Source organism: Pinus tabuliformis, chromosome 8 (assembly GCF_031772625.1).
Source record: "Pinus tabuliformis cultivar Carrire ecotype Pingquan chromosome 8, CPIR1, whole genome shotgun sequence".
Lineage (NCBI taxonomy): Eukaryota > Viridiplantae > Streptophyta > Pinopsida > Pinales > Pinaceae > Pinus > Pinus tabuliformis.
In genome coordinates, this window is record NC_142294.1 from 1,090,255,191 (window position 1) to 1,090,273,666 (window position 18,476).

General features: G+C 41.4%; 1 protein-coding gene across 1 annotated transcript; it reads left to right on the forward strand.

The window, feature by feature from the left end:
- Positions 1 to 6,482: 6,482 nt before the first annotated feature.
- LOC149239148 (uncharacterized) lies at positions 6,483 to 7,206 on the forward strand. Its single transcript, XM_089367081.1, has one exon. It carries the CDS (start codon positions 6,684 to 6,686, stop codon positions 6,957 to 6,959), a length of 276 nt encoding a protein of 91 aa, XP_089223207.1. The 5' UTR covers positions 6,483 to 6,683; the 3' UTR covers positions 6,960 to 7,206.
- Positions 7,207 to 18,476: the final 11,270 nt, after the last annotated feature.

The window sequence follows — 18,476 nt, forward strand, 5'->3', positions numbered from 1 at the left end:
CGTCCGTGGCCTAAAAGAAGCCATCCAAGCCCATGCTCGGAGGCACCACCCAGCTACTTGGTTGGATGCATGCACCAAGGCATTAGATGTGGAAATCACCTTAAATGCCCAGTCCAATCGTCCAAATTTAGTTTCCAAGCTACATACCATCCAGGCTCATGGCCCCACCTAAACATTTAAGGTTTAAATGGTGTCACCAACAGAAATGGTCGAAAGAAGAAAACAAAGACTGTGCTACTATTGTGATGACAAGTACTCCCCTGGACATAAATGCAAGGAACCAAAATTATTTCAAATTGATGCTACGAATAACAACTCAGTAGAGGAAGCTCCATCCTTTGAGATACTCGAGGGAGAAGATGGGGAAACCCAAACTAAAAATGATTTCACAGCTATGCTAGATGAGCCGATTATCTCACTACATGCCTTGGCTAGGATTTCTTCGCCTCAAACTCTTAAAATCCGAGGCTTTATTAAACATTGACCAGTAGTGGTATTGATTGATAGTGGCAACACTCATAACTTTATCCATAAGAGAGTCGCAAAAGCTGTTCATTACTTTGTGTGGGAGGTATCTAATTTCCAAGTCCTTATTACTGATGGGGGGACCATGAAATGTGAAGGCCACTGTGAAAATATTAAGCTTTAGGCCCCTCTTAGGTGTTGAATGGCTTGCACATTGGGCCCTATCAAAATGGATTTCTAGGAGTTATATATGAGCTTTAAGCAAAACGACCACATTCATACATTAAGGGGACTCTAGGAAGGTGCTCCTACTATCATCAACTCACATTGAATGGAGAATCTTTTAAAAAAGGGCCATCATGGAGTAGTCACCCAATTTAATGCCATCCAGGCCATTGAATTCACTACTCCTCATATTCATCTTGAGATGAAACATGTATTAGATTTCCACTAGCAGGTCTTTGACAAACCTAAAGAGCTTCCACTCTCTAGTGGTGAACACGATCATAAAATCCCCTTGGTCCCAGGGGCCAAACCACCTAATGTCTGCCCATATCGATATCCTTTTGCCCAAAAGAATGAAATTGAAAAAGTTATCAAGGAACTCCTCGAAGCTGATGTTATTCGTCCCAACATTAGTCCTTTTTCATCTCTAGTGGTCATGGTTCTAAAGAAAGATGGAGAATGGCGCATGTGTCCAGACTTGCGAGCCCTCAACAAGCTCACTATCAAGGACAATTTTTCTATTCTGGTTGTTGATGATCTGCTTGATGAACTGCATGGTGCTCAATTATTTACGAAGCTAGACCTCTGATCGGGCTCTCACCAAATACGCATGAAGGAAGTAGACATTCCCAAGACTGCCTTTCAAACTCATGAAGGCCATTATGAATTCATGTTCATGCCATTTGGTCTCTATAATGCTCTATCTACTTTTCAAAGCCTCATGAATCACCTACTGAAACTATATCTCCAAAAATTTGTCCTAGTCTTCTTCGATGACATTCTCATCTAGAACATAACCTGGGACAAACATCTTTAGCATGTAGACCAAATATTGCAACTGCTCTGAGATCACAAATTATTTGTCAAATTATCCAAGTGCTCTTTTGGTGTGGAAGAAGTCGAGTATTTGGGACACATTGTGGGTCGTGAAGGAGTGAGGGTTGATCCAAAAAATATTCAGGCAATGCAATATTGGCCCCAACCAAAAACCTTGAAGAGTTTGAGGGGATTCTTGGGTCTCACTGGCTACTATCACAAATTTATGTGCAATTATGGTTGCATTGCTAGACCCCTCACTAATCTTCTCAAGAAAAATTCATTTCTTTGGACTAATGTAGCTCATCAGGCCTTCTTGGCTCTCAAACAAGCCATGTGCTCCACACCCATATTGGCCCTACTAGACTTCACCAAATCTTTTGTGATTGAATGTGATACTTCAGGTACCAGTATTGGCGTTGTATTAATGTAGGAAGGTAGACCATTGGATTTCACCAACCAAAAACTCAGTGGCAAACATATGGGTCAATCTACTAATGAGAATGAAATGATGACCATCTTACATCCAATAAACACCTGATGACCATACTTGTTGGGGCGACGCTTCCAAATCCGCACGGACCATCAAAGCCTAAAATATTTTATGGAGCAACGTCTATCATTGACACAACAAAATAAATGGCTTTCCAAAATGATGGGATATGATTATGAGATAATTTACAAGAAAGGGCGTGACAATGTAGTGGTTGATGCTTTATCGCACCAATTTGAGGATGAGAGCACCCTGCTATCAATCTCTCTACCCATACCAGATTGGATTGAAGAGGCCCGCAAGGAATGGTTCTCCCACACCTCCTTCCCAACTCATTAATAACTTAAGAGAAGATCCTAATTCCTCAACCGATTACTCTTGGAGGGATGAGATTCTTCACTACAAGGATTGAGTAGTTATACCACCAACATCCACCCTCAAAACACACATCTTGGATGAGATGCACTCATCTCCAATTGCATGACATTCAGGCTTTCAGAAGGATTATATGCTCACGCACGCCGTTCTTTATTTTGGACTGATATGAAAAATGATATTCTTACTTTTGTAGTTGAATGTGATGTGTTCCAACGCAAAAAAGGGGAAACAGTCAAGTTACCAGGAACCTTACAACCATTGCCATTCCCTGCCTCTGTCTAGACAAATGTTTCCATGGATTTCATCACTGGTCTCTAAAAGTTAGGAAACAAATAAGTCATCAGGGTGGTTGTGGGTAGACTTCTAAATATGCTCATTTTTGCGCTCTACCACACCCATTTACCCCCACTTTGGTGGCTCAAGTTTTCTTGGACCAGATCTTCAAACTGCATGACATGCCGACTTCCATTGTGTTTGATCATGGCCCTACTTTCACCAACAAATTTTGGCAAGAAATTTTCAAGCTACAAGGCACGCAACTCCAACTAAGTACCGCTTATCATCCCCAAATTGACGGTTAAATAAAAGTAGTCAACAAATGTTTGGAGACATATCTAAGGTGCTTCACTTCAGAAAAGTAGCATCAATGGGTACAATGGCTACCCATAGTTGTGGTATAATACTAACTATCATGAAGCCACCAAGATGACTCCATATGAGGCAATGTATGGCCAACTCCCACCTTCACCTATTTCTTATATCCTTGGATGTTCTAAAGTATAGGTAGTTGATCAACTCCTACAGAACTGTGCCGCCATGATAGCTCATCTCAAAGATAATCTACATCAAGCTTAGAACCAAATGAAGCAACATGCAGACCAACATCGTTCTGAGCGCGCATTTCAAGAAGGGGATCAGGTATTCCTGTGAATCCAACCATATAAGCAAACATCTCTCAAAGAAAAGGGTTGCCAGAAACTAGAACCAAAATTCTATGGACCTTATCAGATACTTCAATGCATAGGAGAAGTTGCCTACAAACTGGCCTTGCCACCTACTTCAAAAATCCATCTGATCTTCCATGTATCATGCCTCAAGAAAGTGGTGGGGAACAATTGCAGAGTTCAAACAAGTCTACCTGAATTGGATGAGGAAGGATCACTTTGGCTCCGACCAGAACAGGCCCTCGATACTCATGAAAGACATCTCTGCGGTCGCACGATCAAGGAAGTCCTCATCAAGTGGAAAGACACCTCTCCAGAAGATGTGACCTGGGAACCAACCACTATTCTTCAATAGTTTCCGTAGCTTCAACCTTGAGGACAAGGATGCTTTTGATGGGGGAGGGCATGTTAGGGTCCAACCCTAACCCCTTTATTTATGTAATAAGCCTAATGGGCTGAGTCAGATTCATAGTTAGTTAAAGAGTCAATAAATCCCATATTAATAATTATAAGTGGTTGACCCACATTAGAGAAAAGGGACCACAATTAGTTTTAAATGAGCCATAGTTAATAAATAAAGTGGTTAACCCGTGTTATGCAAGGGACCACTAGTAGTTAGAGTTTTGGATGTCATTTATCTATAAATAGTCTTAGTTAGTAAGGGAAAGATCATCAAGTCTTATTGTAATTGAGTTTTGCTCTACTGGAGGTTGTCCCCTCGAAGAGGCAAGTGAGCATTGAATCTGTTTCTGAATAATAAAATACTACGCAATTTTTCTCATTTCATGCGATAATTCTATGTATTGTGATATATTTCTTCGTATTTTTGGTATTCTGGATTTCTCACAGGTCAAGAGCATAACACACATGCTTAACTGAACTCCAAGTCCTCTAACTTGAATTTACTGAACTAATTGAGTCACAAGAGCCATGTCACACAAGTTAATTGCCTCTAAGTTGTCCGTTTATGTGGAAATTCAAATTTTCTCAATTTGACCAAGGTAAAGTCAAATTGAGGCTTTTTTGCTACAATTCTCAACAACAGATTGGGTAGGGATTCGAAGGGGTTGTTGGAGGAGGGATGTGAGATCCCACTTTCAGTCGAGGGATTGACATTGGGAGGTGAGGGATCAAATGAGGAGGGTCCGACGTGAGGGTGCACTAATTGCTTAGAGGTTTTGTTGGGATTGCTAGAGTTTTTACATTTCACAATTTCCTAATGTGCTTCTTGGACATCTTTTGGTTCCTCTGCTGATCGCTTTGGACATCCATTAGCAAAGTGTTAGTATTCATGACATACATTACATTTGAATGGAAATTGTTCATAGTCAAGTTGTTGCATATGCACCCAATTGTCTACCTTGATCTTCACTGCCTCTAGTAACCTTTGCCCAGATCAAATTCTGTATGTGCGCATGTATGTAGATTCTCCATTGGTTTGCTTCTGTCAATGTATTTTCCAATTGCATTACCAATGGCTTTTACTGAATCATCTCCCCAACAATGAAGAGGGAGGTGCGGAGGCAAAACCAAACCAGAACTGTGTTGGTTATGCCGAGTTTTGGATTGAAATCTAGTGTCCGTTGATTTAAATATAAGCCCCTTGAATCCATGAAGTATGGTCCATTCTTGAAGATCAGATCCCAATCTTCCTTGGACTCGAAGTAGAAGGTGAAATAACCTCTGTCACATAAACAAACTGAGATTTGGCCTTGAGTTTTTGGAGCCCAATTGCGTTCTATCCATTTTTGCACTGTTTTTGGAGAGTGCGAGAGTCTTGTGAATTGTTTAACCAATCGTCACTCGGCAAGGGAGAGGGTTGCTTTTCGAGGGATTGTGGGAGGAAGATCTATTTCTGGGATTGAATCTAATTTCTTGATGAATTTGGAAACTGATGGCCACTCCCGGGGTGGACTAAGTGAGTTGATGAGGTTCATGAAAGCTTGAGGTGCTAGATTGGGTGGCGGTGGAGGAGGGGATCAACCCCGTAGACTGTCATCAGATTAATCTGGATTAAGGATCGAAATGCAGATCAACGCTTGCAGAGAGCAAAGCTCCAGAATACTTAACAAAATTAGTTATTTAAAAAATAACATTAACATAAAATCATCTAAAATCTGAAAAAAGTATATATTATTCAACAGAACAAATAAATTCATCCTTAAATTGATTTCTTTATGTATATATAAATAATATTTACTATTTCTTTAATTAAAAAAATTGTAAAATATAAAAGTAAAATTGGGATAAGGAGCTAGGAAGAAAGAAAAAGTACTATATTGAAGTGTTTAATCCCACTCATAGTCATCAACCAAAAGCATACATAGAGGCCAATATCTCTTGGAGAGCCAAAATTCTTATTGCTCAGTTAAGGACTAATTCTCATAAACTCCATTGTGAAACAGGGTGCTGGAAAAGGCCAAAAGAAGTGTGGGAGGAAAGAGTATGCATTTTTTGTTTTTTCGGAAAAGTGGAAATAAAAAAACATTTCATTTTAGAATGTGAGGCCTTCAAAGACATCAGGGAAAATTATGTAAATACGTTGGCAACTAGCTCTTGGGATAATCTATTTAGCGAGGGGTTTGTCGAGAAGCTAGGAGCATTTATTGTGAAGCTTCACAGAAAAATGGCTGAATACATCAAACAGATGATAAAGTAACTTGTCCCATAGGCTATCTTTAGCCTCATGGACTTTAAAATAATTTCTTTCTTTCTTCCTTTCCATTCTTCATAAATTTAGATCGATAAAAATGATAACAATTAATATCTACTCACATAAACTTTAAATTATTAAATTTAAATTTTTATATTTATTTTAATTTATTATAATTTTGATAAATTAAAATATTCAATAATAATAATAATTTTATAATATATATTTTGAAATTGTAGTTTAATATTTATTTCCCTAAAACATTTTGAATAAAAATACAATTTTCCTTCGCTTTCTTAACATTACAAAATGAGAAATTCTTCCCACTAAAAAGATTCTAAAAATTGTTTAATCTATTTACTATACAACTGTTAAAAATGTGCACTCATAATAACGAGAAAATCGTTTTTTTTTTTCCCACTGATCCACACATAATACACTTAATTTTTTAAATGAAACTTGTGATCTTTCTCAGGTACTTGCAATAACATAAACTCGGAAATCACCTTAATCTCGGATAGTGGTTGCTGACTGGCTGAAAACGATGTTGTGCGATAACCAGTCAATGTGACACGCAAGGCCCCGATAAACCATGTATCCTTCTGCCTGGTAAGGTTGCAAATTTCATGTGGGGTAGCGTCTGTAGAGCCAAGCCCAGGGAATTACTGAAATTGAAGAAATCGAAGGCAGGCACCTGAAATCTCCGAGGATGCCGAGTATTCGTGGCGGTGATGGCGGCGATGACTCATTAACAGCAACCAAAAAAGGAAAAGTGAGTGAAGGAGGTGGGTTTCTGTGGTTAATTCTCAATTCTTTTCCAACAAACAATCTATTTTCTTTCTGGAATCGGAAGACTATGCACCGCAAAGCAGCAGCCATGGATAACAGAAAGGACGTGAAGAAGGAGAAGGATGAGGATGCTCCCAAGCCCAACCTTCCATCCGAGGAGCGAAGGAAGGTTGTTTTTATTCGCTCCAGGCTCTAAATCGCGCTCTTGTTTCATGTTTTGAACTGTATATACCGTTCATTTTCTATGTTTTTCCCGCTTACTTTAAAGAGCAAGCGAGTATCTTGATACATATCACTACGCGAAATACCGCTGTCAACCCTTATCTTTGCTTGTGCTTTCAATTAATTCTGTTGCATCCAACACGCTTATAACCACTCTCTGTAAATCGCAGTATTATTAATCATCTTAGTATATATAGAATGAGTTCCATATCTTAAATTAATCCCTTTTTTTTTGTTTCCGGTATATACGAATTCACTTCCATTTTTTTCTTTTACAATATATCATGATAATGGAGTGTGGCGGAAAGGCTTGCTGAATACAGGATCTGTAGATTTTAATAGCAAGCAAAAATCTTGAAATATCATTTTTGGAGATTAACGCCTTTTTCCATTCATAATGTTTGGATAGCTTAGAAAAAGACGGTAGTGTTGAATGAATGGTGAATGGTTTATAAGGCATAATATTGCTAACTTTTTGCAAATAGGGTAACAATCGAACTAGATATTTACAAATTGGGTAGCATGCTAGTTATCCATGCCTATTGCACTTGACCCCAACTTAAATCATAAACGAATGATTTTAAAAGCACAATTAGTCTAGAAAATGATATTTCATAATCCCCAAATGCTTAGAGAAAGCATCTTTTAGAAGTTTGGATCTCTCTTGTAGTGTAGGATGCGTCCCATGGTGTTTTTAGTTCTCCCAAATGCTTAGAGAAAGCATCTGTTAGAAGTTTGAAACTCTCTTGTAGTGTAGGATGCATCCATGGTGTTTTTAGTTTCTCAGAAAATGGTAAGCTGGATTCTACACATTTCAATTCAATACTTTTCAATTCAATGGATTGAAATCTTCTCTAGCACCTCGAGCATCACTTGATGTAATGAGTGTGGTAAGTAGAGAAATTATTCTTATAAGAAATTGATCATTATTGAATGACTTCCAACTTAAATCATAGACGAATGATTTTAAATGCACAATAAGTCTAGAAAATGATATTTCATAATCCCCAAATGCTTAGAGAAAGCATCTTTTAGAAGTTTGGATCTCTCTTGTAGTGTAGGATGCATCCCATGGTGTTTTTAGTTTCTCAGAAAATGGTAAGCTAGATTTTCATTAGTTCTGTATAAAGATAGGTTGTGGAGTTGTCAATATGCCCACTGATCTTTCTATTTGATTTTTGAAGGAGTCTGCCTTTTTGTGCTGATAAATTTACTTTTTCCCATTGAAATTGATTCATTATTGTTGCAATCACACATCTAATTGTTGAGGCGTTTTCTATGTTAACAGTACATGTTTTAGAAAAGCCCATTTCGGTTTTTTCGATCATTCAGCATCTTTGGGAGCAAGTTATATTTGTCCTTTTTAACCAGGCACTTCCCATGATATATTTTCTACTGTATGTTGCAGAAGTGAAATATCTGATCACCGTCTAAGCTTAAAATAAACATTTAATGAACGCACGTGGAATTGAAAAAGAGTCTGGTTTAATTTGTAATAAAGCAATCCAGAGGGACATTTTATTCATTTGATTATGTGTCTATAGAATTGATTATGAATCCATGGGATATCCTTTTCATTTGATTATGTGCCTATAGAATAGATCATGAATCCATATAAATTTCCTTCTTAGATAAATAAAAGGTTACGCAATTAAATAGACTGTCCTGTGCGTACGAGTTTGGAAACAATAATGTTTTGACAACAGCAGTTGAAAATTTTGGGAAACGGGGAGACAGGACCTTTATATATGGTTGTATGGGCAGAAGAGATTATTTTTATATACATAGTGTGGATATAAATGTATTACTTTTCCAGGGAAAAACATATTTCTATTTGAGATAAACAAAAAGACAATACTTGGGTTGTAGAAATTTTTGATTTAGACCCAACCTGGTTTCAAGTTTACTGAATTCTCATCATATTTAATGCCCAACCCACATGTTTATTTTCTGCTGTCATAAACATAAATATTTAAAAAAATTGAAACACATGAGAAAACACAAGCAACCCACAAAATTTTTACACAAGGAATTTTGGTCAATAGACCCTGAAAAAACCCCGAAGGCAAAACCAGTGATAAGAAAGAGCAAATTCTTATTTCTCTAGAGAAATTATTACAGCAATAAATGGCAGACTTATCTCTTGGGAATTGTGCCAGAATTCTTAGAAATTTGTGTTGACAGTCTTCGTTGTATTCCTCTGCTGCCTCGATTTCTGTGCCCTCCTTGCTCAGAAATTTGTGCCACCTGCTGTACAAAGTTTGTACTACAAATAGACAAGAATAAATGTCAAATTTTGTGCTACCTGTCTCGAAATTTGTGCACAGCCTGCCTCAAATTTTGTGCCACAGACTGCCTTGAAATTTGCACTGAGTTTGCTGTTATGACAGCACGATAAATGCACAGTACCTCAATTTTTGTTGCAAACTTCCTCGAAAATTGTGCAGAATTCCCCCTTGATTTTTTGTGCTTCTGTAGCAGCCCTGACAGCACTGTCAGAGCCTTGAATTGTGCTTTTTCTCAGGTGGACTGCTGGTAAAGTGCCTCAGTTTCTGTGCTCTGCCCCAGCCTTGAAAACTGTGCCCTTTTGTTCTTGAAATTCATGCCCTGCTCACTGAACTTGCTGCTGCACACCTCTTCTCCTGATGCACTTGCTCTCTCAGCCATCTTCTCCTCTTCAAGGATCATGAAAAAAATGAATGCTAATGGTACTTTTTCTCTCCTTTGACTTGCCCTTTTTGTTCTCTCACATTGAAGAGTGACCTAACCCTATGATCCAGTGGTTGAGATTAGATCTTAGCCATTGAGATCAAGGGTGGGGATTTAATCTCTCATTGACCCATAAGTCACTTTATCTCATATGTTTCCTTTTCATTAATTATCCCAAAAGGTTACTTTATGACTTTATGTCTCATAAAGTCACTTTAATTTTATTTCTCATAAAGTTATGTTGAGGGGTCATGTTGGACACTTTTTCCTAGGCTAGACACCAAGATTTAGGAAACATTTGTCCTTGGTACACTTTTTCTAACACTCCATCTCACTGAGGAAAGTGTTCTTCACCACTCCCATTTTGTCGCTAAAGTAAACACGCTTGCCTCTTGGCAAGGACTTTGTGAGAATATTGGCTACCTGCTCATCAGTAGATATGTAGTCAAGCTGCACTTCCCCTTTCCGAACATAGTCACAGATGAAGTGGTATTTGATCCCTATGTGTTTTGACCTGTCATGAAACACTGGATTCTCCATGAGTTATGCAAATTTGATTATCACATTAAACCATTGAAGGTTTCAATTGATGACCAAATAAACCCACCAACATCTTGTGAAGCCAAATGGCCTCACAACTGGCCTAACTAACTGCCATGTACTCTACCTCAACAGAACTTAGTGCTACTTTCCGTTGTTTTCGGCTGAACCATGATACAACTATCAAACCCAACTTGAAGAAACACTCGGAAGTGGTTTTCTTATCATCAACACATCTTGCCCAATTTGAGTTTGTATAGCCAATCAACCTGACTCCATCACCCTAAACATAGTCTAGACCATAATCCACTGTCCCTTGTAGATACTGAAGCACATGTTTTGTAGCCACCCAATGCACTCTCCTAGGCTCCACCATAAACTGACTGAGAGTGTTGACTGCAAAAAGATGTCTGGTCTAGTGTTGACTAGATACATCAATGAGCCTATCAACTGACGATAAATCATGGGATCAACCAACTCGGACTCAGAAGCATGAAGCTTCTTCCAGTTGGTAATCATAGGTGTGGACATGGGCCTACAGTCCTCCATGTGAAATCTCATCAGAATGTCTGTTGCATACTTTCCCTGTCCCAGAAAGATATGCCCCTCCTGCCATACTTCTAATCCCAAGAAATAATGCATCAGTCCAAGATCTGTCATCTCAAACTCTGAAGCAAGATCTCACTTGCAATACTCTATGAGTCTACGAGTCTCTCTGTACTTGTAATAAATAAGTCATCCACATACAGTACTAGAATGAGAGGATCCTCACCAACCACAATGTAATAAAGGTTTGGATCTACATCACTCTTCCTAAAACCCAACTGCTGCAAGTAAGTATCTATTTGAGAATACCAAGTTCTCGGAGCTTGCTTCAATTCATAAAGCACCTTCTTCTGTTGATTTGGGGTAGCATCGGATGTGCTCTAGCCACGAAAATTGGTGGAGAGGCTAAAGCACATGAGATCTCCAATACCCAGAAATGGTTTGGGCAGAATCTAACCAGTTTGGGAGATATTAAAATAATTAATATTTTTAATGGAGTCCCTAAGTCTAAACTTAGGGAAAATAAAATATTAATGTGAATTAATATAAAACTGAGTTAGAATGGTCCAAAAGTCATGGATCAAGCCAAATCTAATCTTAGCCATTGATTAGGGACTTAATCTCGGCCGTTGAAATGTCAACGAGAAAAGTATAAGAGGAGGCTTGAGGGTCACTTGGAGAATACACCGAGTTGATCAAGATTTCGATTTTTTGGGGCAGGGTTTGCTAAGGAAGTCGAAAGAGTGATCAGAGTTGCAGTTGAGGGGCAGTGAATACAGAAGCAGAGAGGCAGAGATAGTACCAGGAGGATCAACGCAGAAGCCGAGAGAGAGGGACGCAGAGCCAACCAGAGGTTCATGCAAAGCCAGCTAGGGCTCACGCAGAGGCAGCCAGGAGCTGTGCAGTGCCTCAGAGAGCCAGCATGGGTGACGCAGAGGCTCTAAGGGCTGACGCAGTGCCTCTAGAGGCTGACGCAAGGCGAGCTAGGGTGATGTTGGGCAGACGCTGGGCCAGAAAGGGCTGACACAGTCCCTAGAGGCTGACGTTGGGGTTTTCGTGGGGCAGATTGGAGCTGGGAGCTGTCGGAGTGTTTATCCGGGGTTTCAGCTGGAACATCTGTCTCCGACTGAGAGGTACTACTGCCGAGATTATTCTCTGTTGGGTGAGCTAGTTTTGGCACCCAGATTGTATTCTGAAACTGCTTAATAATTAAAAGCCTCAGATAGCTGCACCGGTTTTCCTGCATTGGGTTTTTCAGGGACATTGGTCCAAAAATAGCGGTGTCACTTGTGTGCTTGTTTTGTTTCCTCCAGTTGATGATCTGTAATGCGTTGAGCATGTACTTGTATTTATTTTCAGTATTGACATGGTAAATAACTTGTTAATTAATCAGAACAAGTAGGTAGAAATAAATCAGAAAAGTATATGAAGGGTTTCTAACAGTTAGACTTAGAAATTCCAACATGGTATCGGAGTGTGGTTGCAGATCACAGGAGAACTGAGGACATCAGCTGAGCAGAGCAACAACAACAAAAATAGCTATCTCGAGTGACAAAAGTTGTTCCTAGCAGGAGAGCAGCAAGGAAGGGGTGATGCAGTGCCTGCGTCATCAAGTTTGAGCTGGGAAGAGGATCAATGCAGTGGCAGAGGGGAGCAGACTCGACCTACGCAGTGCTCAGTCATCTTTCTCAGTTAGGAAGGATTGACGCCCGTGGCCAGGAGGTGCGGATTTTGCTGGTGCCAGGATTGCGCAGAGCCTAGAAGCTCTAACCTTCAGTTTCCTGGGGCTTAGGAGGCCGTGGGTAAGTTGCAGAGTGAAGTTGGTGGGGTACTGTGGTCAGAACAATACTTAACAGGGCAAGACCAAGGAGGAGGGAGTTGCTGTCGAGGATTTCTAGCCAAGAAATCTGGATCAGTGGTGCAGCTGCACTAACGATCGGAGTGGGGGCACCTCGACATTGGTAGAAGGGTTTCTAGGAGGGAAATCAAGGCTCAAAGGAGTCACACCAAGAACTTCTAGGAAGGAAGTAGAGGAGCAGCGAGATGGAAGTGAACGGGGTAAGAGACCAGGACAGACTGGACGGAGCCTCAAACTTCGTAGTCTGGAAGGCCAGAATCTTGTCTGTTCTAGACAGGAATCATGTCAAGCACTTCGCCTTGAGAACAATAGCAGTGCCAGTTGACCCGACTGATAACGATAAGTACGAGGATGCAATGGCGAGGGCTAAGAGCATCATCCTTGATGGGGTCAAGGACCATATAGTACCACATATTGCCGAGAAGAATACGAAAAATGAGATGTGGGAGGCCCTAAAGAAATTGTATCAGCATACTTCCGTGCAGAGGAAGATGCTACTAGAAAATCAGTTGCAGTCATACCAGATGCAGAAGGGAGAACAAATCGACATCTTCCTCGGTCGATTGAAGGAGATCTAGGATTAGCTAACTTCCATAGGGGCCATGCCGGATCAAGAATTGATGGTGAGAACAGCCCTGAACGCAGTCTCTGAAGACTGGGAGCTGTTTGTCTAGAGCATACTGGGCAGGGCGACCCTTCCAGATTGGGAGGAAATGTGCGCGGCTCTTCGCCAAGAAGAGATCAAAAGGCTGACCAAGGCAGGAAGTAGCGGCAAGGTGGTCGGAATCAAGAAGGAGGAGGAGGTGGATGCTGCCCTAGCATCTAAGGGAAAGTAGGAAAAACAGAAGAAGGACCTCTCCAAGGTCAAATGCTTCTACTGTGGGGAACTGGGTCATTATGCGACCCAGTGTCCAAGGAAGAAGAGCAAGGGAGAGGCTTTCGAGACCAAGGCTGCGCCAGTAAGGGCGGAGAAGGAACTGGAGACAGATGATGACTGTGCCTTGAGTGCTCACACGCCACTTGAGTGGAGTGGGGAGACATCGAGCTGTAGTTAGATGGACTACAGGCGATGAGGGGAAGGATCCTCGAGGTACCCAGCCTCTTGGATTATACCTTGCTACGGGGGCCCCGAAGAGGAGTAGCAATATTGGCGGATGCCAATAGAGACAAATGCAGATGGAGCGTCAGAGGGAGCTATAGTGCAGAATTCCCAGGACACCGTGAGTAGTAGTGCGAGATGCATAGAGTTGTTGTAGTAGCACAGAGGTCAGAGAGGGAGCACTTGTCAGTGGCAGAGGGAGTTTCAACATCGAGGGTGTCTCTAGCCTGACAGAGATGTTAGAGTTTGGAGATCAGTTACTTACTTCTCAATAACTGAGTTGCAGTGCAATAGTGAGTAGTGGCAGTGCTATGGGCAACACGATGCAGCATGATGAGAGGGATTGCAGTGCAGATGCAGCAGTGGCAGTGGCAGAGCCAAGGGTAGCAGCATGGATGCAGAGGGAGTTGTTGTACAGATGCAACAGTGGCAGTGGCAGGGCCATGGGTAGCAGTACATGATGCAGCAGCTTCAGAGGATGTTGGGCAGCAGGCCTAGCATTAGCACAGGGACTGATGCCGGATGATCAGGGTGATGCTAAATGAGGAGTATTACTGGAGCACAATCCTCATTAAGAGGGAGTGTTGATTTGGGGTAGCATCAGATGTGCTCTAGCCACGAAAATTGGTGGAGGGGCTAAAGCACATGAGATCTCCAATACCCAGAAATGGTTTGGGCAAAATCTAACCAGTTTGGGAGATATTAAAATAATTAATATTTTTAATGGAGTCCCTAAGTCTAAACTTAGGGAAAATAAAATATTAATGTGAATTAATATAAATGGTCCAAAAGTCATGGATCAAGCTAGATCTAATCTTAGCCGTTGATTAGGGACTTAATCTCGACAGTTGAAATGTCAACTAGAAAAGTATAAGAGGAGGCTTGAGGGTCACTTGGAGAATACACCGAGTTGATCAAGATTTCGATTTTTGGGGCAGGGTTTGCTAAGGAAGTCGAAAGAGTGATCAGAGTTGCAACTGAGGGGCAGTGAATACAGAAGCAGAGAGACAAAGATAGTAACAGGAGGATCAACGCAGAAGCCAGGAGAGAGGGACGCAGAGCCAGCCAGAGGTTCATGCAGAGCCAACCAGGGCTCATGCAGAGCTAGCCAGGAGCTGTGCAGTGCCTCAGAGAGCCAGCGTGGGTGACGCAGAGGCTCTAAGGGCTGACGCAGTGCCTCCAGAGGCTGACGCAGGGTGAGCTAGGGTGACGCTGGGCAGATGCTGGGCCAGAAAGGGCTGACGGAGTCCCTAGAGGCTGACATTGGGGTTTTCGTGGGGCAAATTGGAGCTGGGAGCTGTCGGAGTGTTTATCTGGGGTTTCAGCCGGAACATCTGTCTCCGACTGAGAGGTACTACTGTCGAGATTATTCTCTGTTGGGTGAGCCGGTTTTGGCACCCAGATTGTATTATGAAATTGCTTAATAATTAAAAGCCTCAAATAGCTGCATCGGTTTTCCCGCATTGGGTTTTTCCGGGGACATTGGTCCAAAAACAACGGTGTCACTTGTGTGCTTGTTTTGTTTCCTTCAGTTGATGATCTGTAATGTGTTGAGCATGTACTTGTATTTATTTTTAGTATTGACATGGTAAATAACTTGTTAATTAATCAGAACAAGTAGGCAGAAATAAATCAGAAAATTACATGAAGGGTTTCTAACAGTTAGACTTAGAAATTCCAACATCTTCAAACTACAAACATGGGACTCTCTCTCATGCACCTCCAAGCCCTGTGGTGGCTCAATGTAAACCTCCTCTTGTATAATCCCATTTAGAATTGCAAACTTCACATACATCTGGTGGATCTTCCAACCCATCTCTGTTTCTATAGAGACCATTGATCTAATAGAAGTAAACCGAGCAATTGGAGCGAAGGTCTCCTCATAATCGATTCCCGCTACTTGTGAGAACCCTCAAGCCACAAACTAAGATTTGTACTTCTCAATGTTGCCATCTACATCATATTTAATCTTGTAGAGCCACCTGAAAGTCACCAATGACTTCCCCTCTAGCCTCGACACAGTCTCCCAAACATCATTCTTCATGATGGAAACATACTCTTCCGCCATGGCATCCCTCCAGAACTGTTGGCATGCTGCCTCTTCATAGCTAGAAGGCTAGGACTCAATAATGCTACTCACCATAGCCAAATAACTATCAAACCACTTTGGTGGTCTGCTCTCCCTAACTAACCACTTGGGTTTTCCCACTGACTCCGAGGCTTCTCATGAAGCCACCTTGGCTTCCTCTTCCTTGAAGTGGCCTCTTGTACTGTGTTGGGTATATCCTCCTTTGAAGACAATACCCATGAAGACGATGCACCTGTGGTCGATGGAGAACCTGTACTCTAGAAACTTGTGCCCTATGACCCTGTTACCTCTAGACTTGTCACTCCTAAAGCTTGTGATCCTCCAGACCCCTATGATCCTCTACCCTGTGGTCCAGTACCTTGTGGTGAACTTCCTTGTTGAGAAGTCTGTTGCGCTACCTGATCCAACTCCTGTGACCTCCTCAAGGCTCTCTCCTCCTCAAATCTCACATCTCGCCTCACAACAACCTTCCTCTTGGTAGGAATATATATGCGGTAAGCTAAGTTGCAGGAAACGTGGGTCTAGGGTCCGTTTTCGTATGGAAACGAAACGGAAACGGGGAAACCCGTACGGTATGACCTGGAAACTTGTTTCCGGCCGTACTGGCCCGTTTCTCGAGGAGGAAACGTGGCTAGTACGGCTGGAAACGAGTTTCCGGGCCATATGGCATAGTTTCCCCACACAAATTGACTTTTTCCTATGTTTTTTTTTATTATTTTGTTTTCTATTTTTTTATTGGGCGACTAAAGTGGCTTCTAGTTGCTTCTAGATGCCTCTCTCAAGTTATAAAAGTGACCTTCGCCTCATTCTCTCATCACACAATTGAGCAAGTCGTTTCTCTTGGAGACTGGCGATTTTAGCCAAGGAGAAGAGAGGAAGAGAGCAGTGGTTTCAGCTAGGGCGTTTTCAATAGTGAGCAAAGGAGATTTCAGTAGCAAGGGAAAGAGATTTCAGTAGCAGATTTGCAGTGCAGAGTTTTTGGCTACGACATTCTTGGATTTTGGCTCAGCTACGACCATATTTCTCTTTTCTTTTCTGGCATTTTAGGGTAGCTTTAGCTACAGAAAATTAATTTGGGTAAGCAACATCCATTTTCTTAGTTTTTTCCTACTATTTCTTCAAATTTTCGAGGGTTTATGCTGCCAAAAATATGAAAACTTTTTTTATTTGCAGATTTGTTTTCTTTATTTATTTTTGCAGAAATGGCTTCTAACCAAAGTGCAGCTGCAAGTTCAAGCCCTAGGGCCAACCCAAGGGCTGAACATTATCCTCTTTGTAGGCATGTTCAAAAGCTTCAAAAATGTGGAGGTGGTGGCTCATGGGAATGGCGATGTAATCTTTGCAATAATTCGTACAAAGGCTCCTACCCAAGGGTGAAGGCACATCTTTTGCATGGAGGAGGATAGGGGGTTGTGGGTTGCACAAAAACAATAGACCCATTGGCAAGGAGGGCATATCAAAGAGAGCAAGATGAGGCGGATGTTATTAAGAGAAGGCATGATGAGCTTACTCAAGCTACTCCTCAAGCTCCATCTAACATTGAGCCAAGGATTGTAGTTGAAGCAAGAAAGAGGAGAGCCGGTGCCACTCAACAACATGAACAACCAGCACCCAAAAATACCAGAGGGGCATCCCCTTCAGTTCAGGATAACAAAATTGCTAAATTGGTGACTGTGCAAGAGAGAGAAGAAACTGATTCCAGAGTGGCTAGGTGCATTTATGCATGTCGTATCCCATTCAATTTTGTTCGCTCTCCTTACTAGCAAGATATGATAAGGGCAATTAACAAAGCTCCTCAATGGTACAAGGGGCCCAACTATGAGAAAGTCAGAACTTAGCTTCTCAAAAATGAGAAGGAGCTTGTGGAGGATATTTTATCACCAATTCGTTCTTCCTGGAGTAGCTCTGGGGTTACCATAGTCTCAGATGCATGGACTGATACAAGGCGTAGACCATTGATAAATATCATTGCCACTTCCCCCAAAGGAGCAATGTTTATCAAGGTGGAAGACTGCTCAGGAGAGGTAAAAGATGCACAATTCATTGTTGACGTTATTATAAAAGCTATTGAACAAATAGGGCCTAACAAGGTGGTGCAAGTTATCACGGATAATGCATCAGTTTGCAAAGCTACAGGTTTAATTATTGAGAGGAGGTATGACCATATCTTTTGGACACCATGCATTGTCCACAGTCTGAATCTGATCTTAGAGGAGATCGACAACAAAGTTTCATGGATAAAGGAAATCACAGGGGAAGCAAGGGAGATTGTCAAATTCATCACCAACCACCAGCAATCTCAGGCCATATTTCGAGAGCACTCCAAATTGGAGTTGTTAAAAGTTGTTGAGACAAGATATGCCTCAAACTTCCTGATGTTGCGCTGCCTTGTTGAGGTTAAGCATGCATTAGTTTCTATGGTGGTGAGTCAACTTTGTATTGAGTGGAGACAATCATATTCAGAGGGCGTAGATTGTGCCTTGATGATGATTGGTGGAGCAAGATAGATTTCTTGCTAAAGTTCACAACCCTTACATTTGAGCTTCTTCGGAGTGCTGACACTGACCAACCTTTCTTAGGAGAGGTATATGATGACATGGATTCCATGGTTGAGAAAATTATGGAAATAATTTTGCAAGAGTTTCCACAA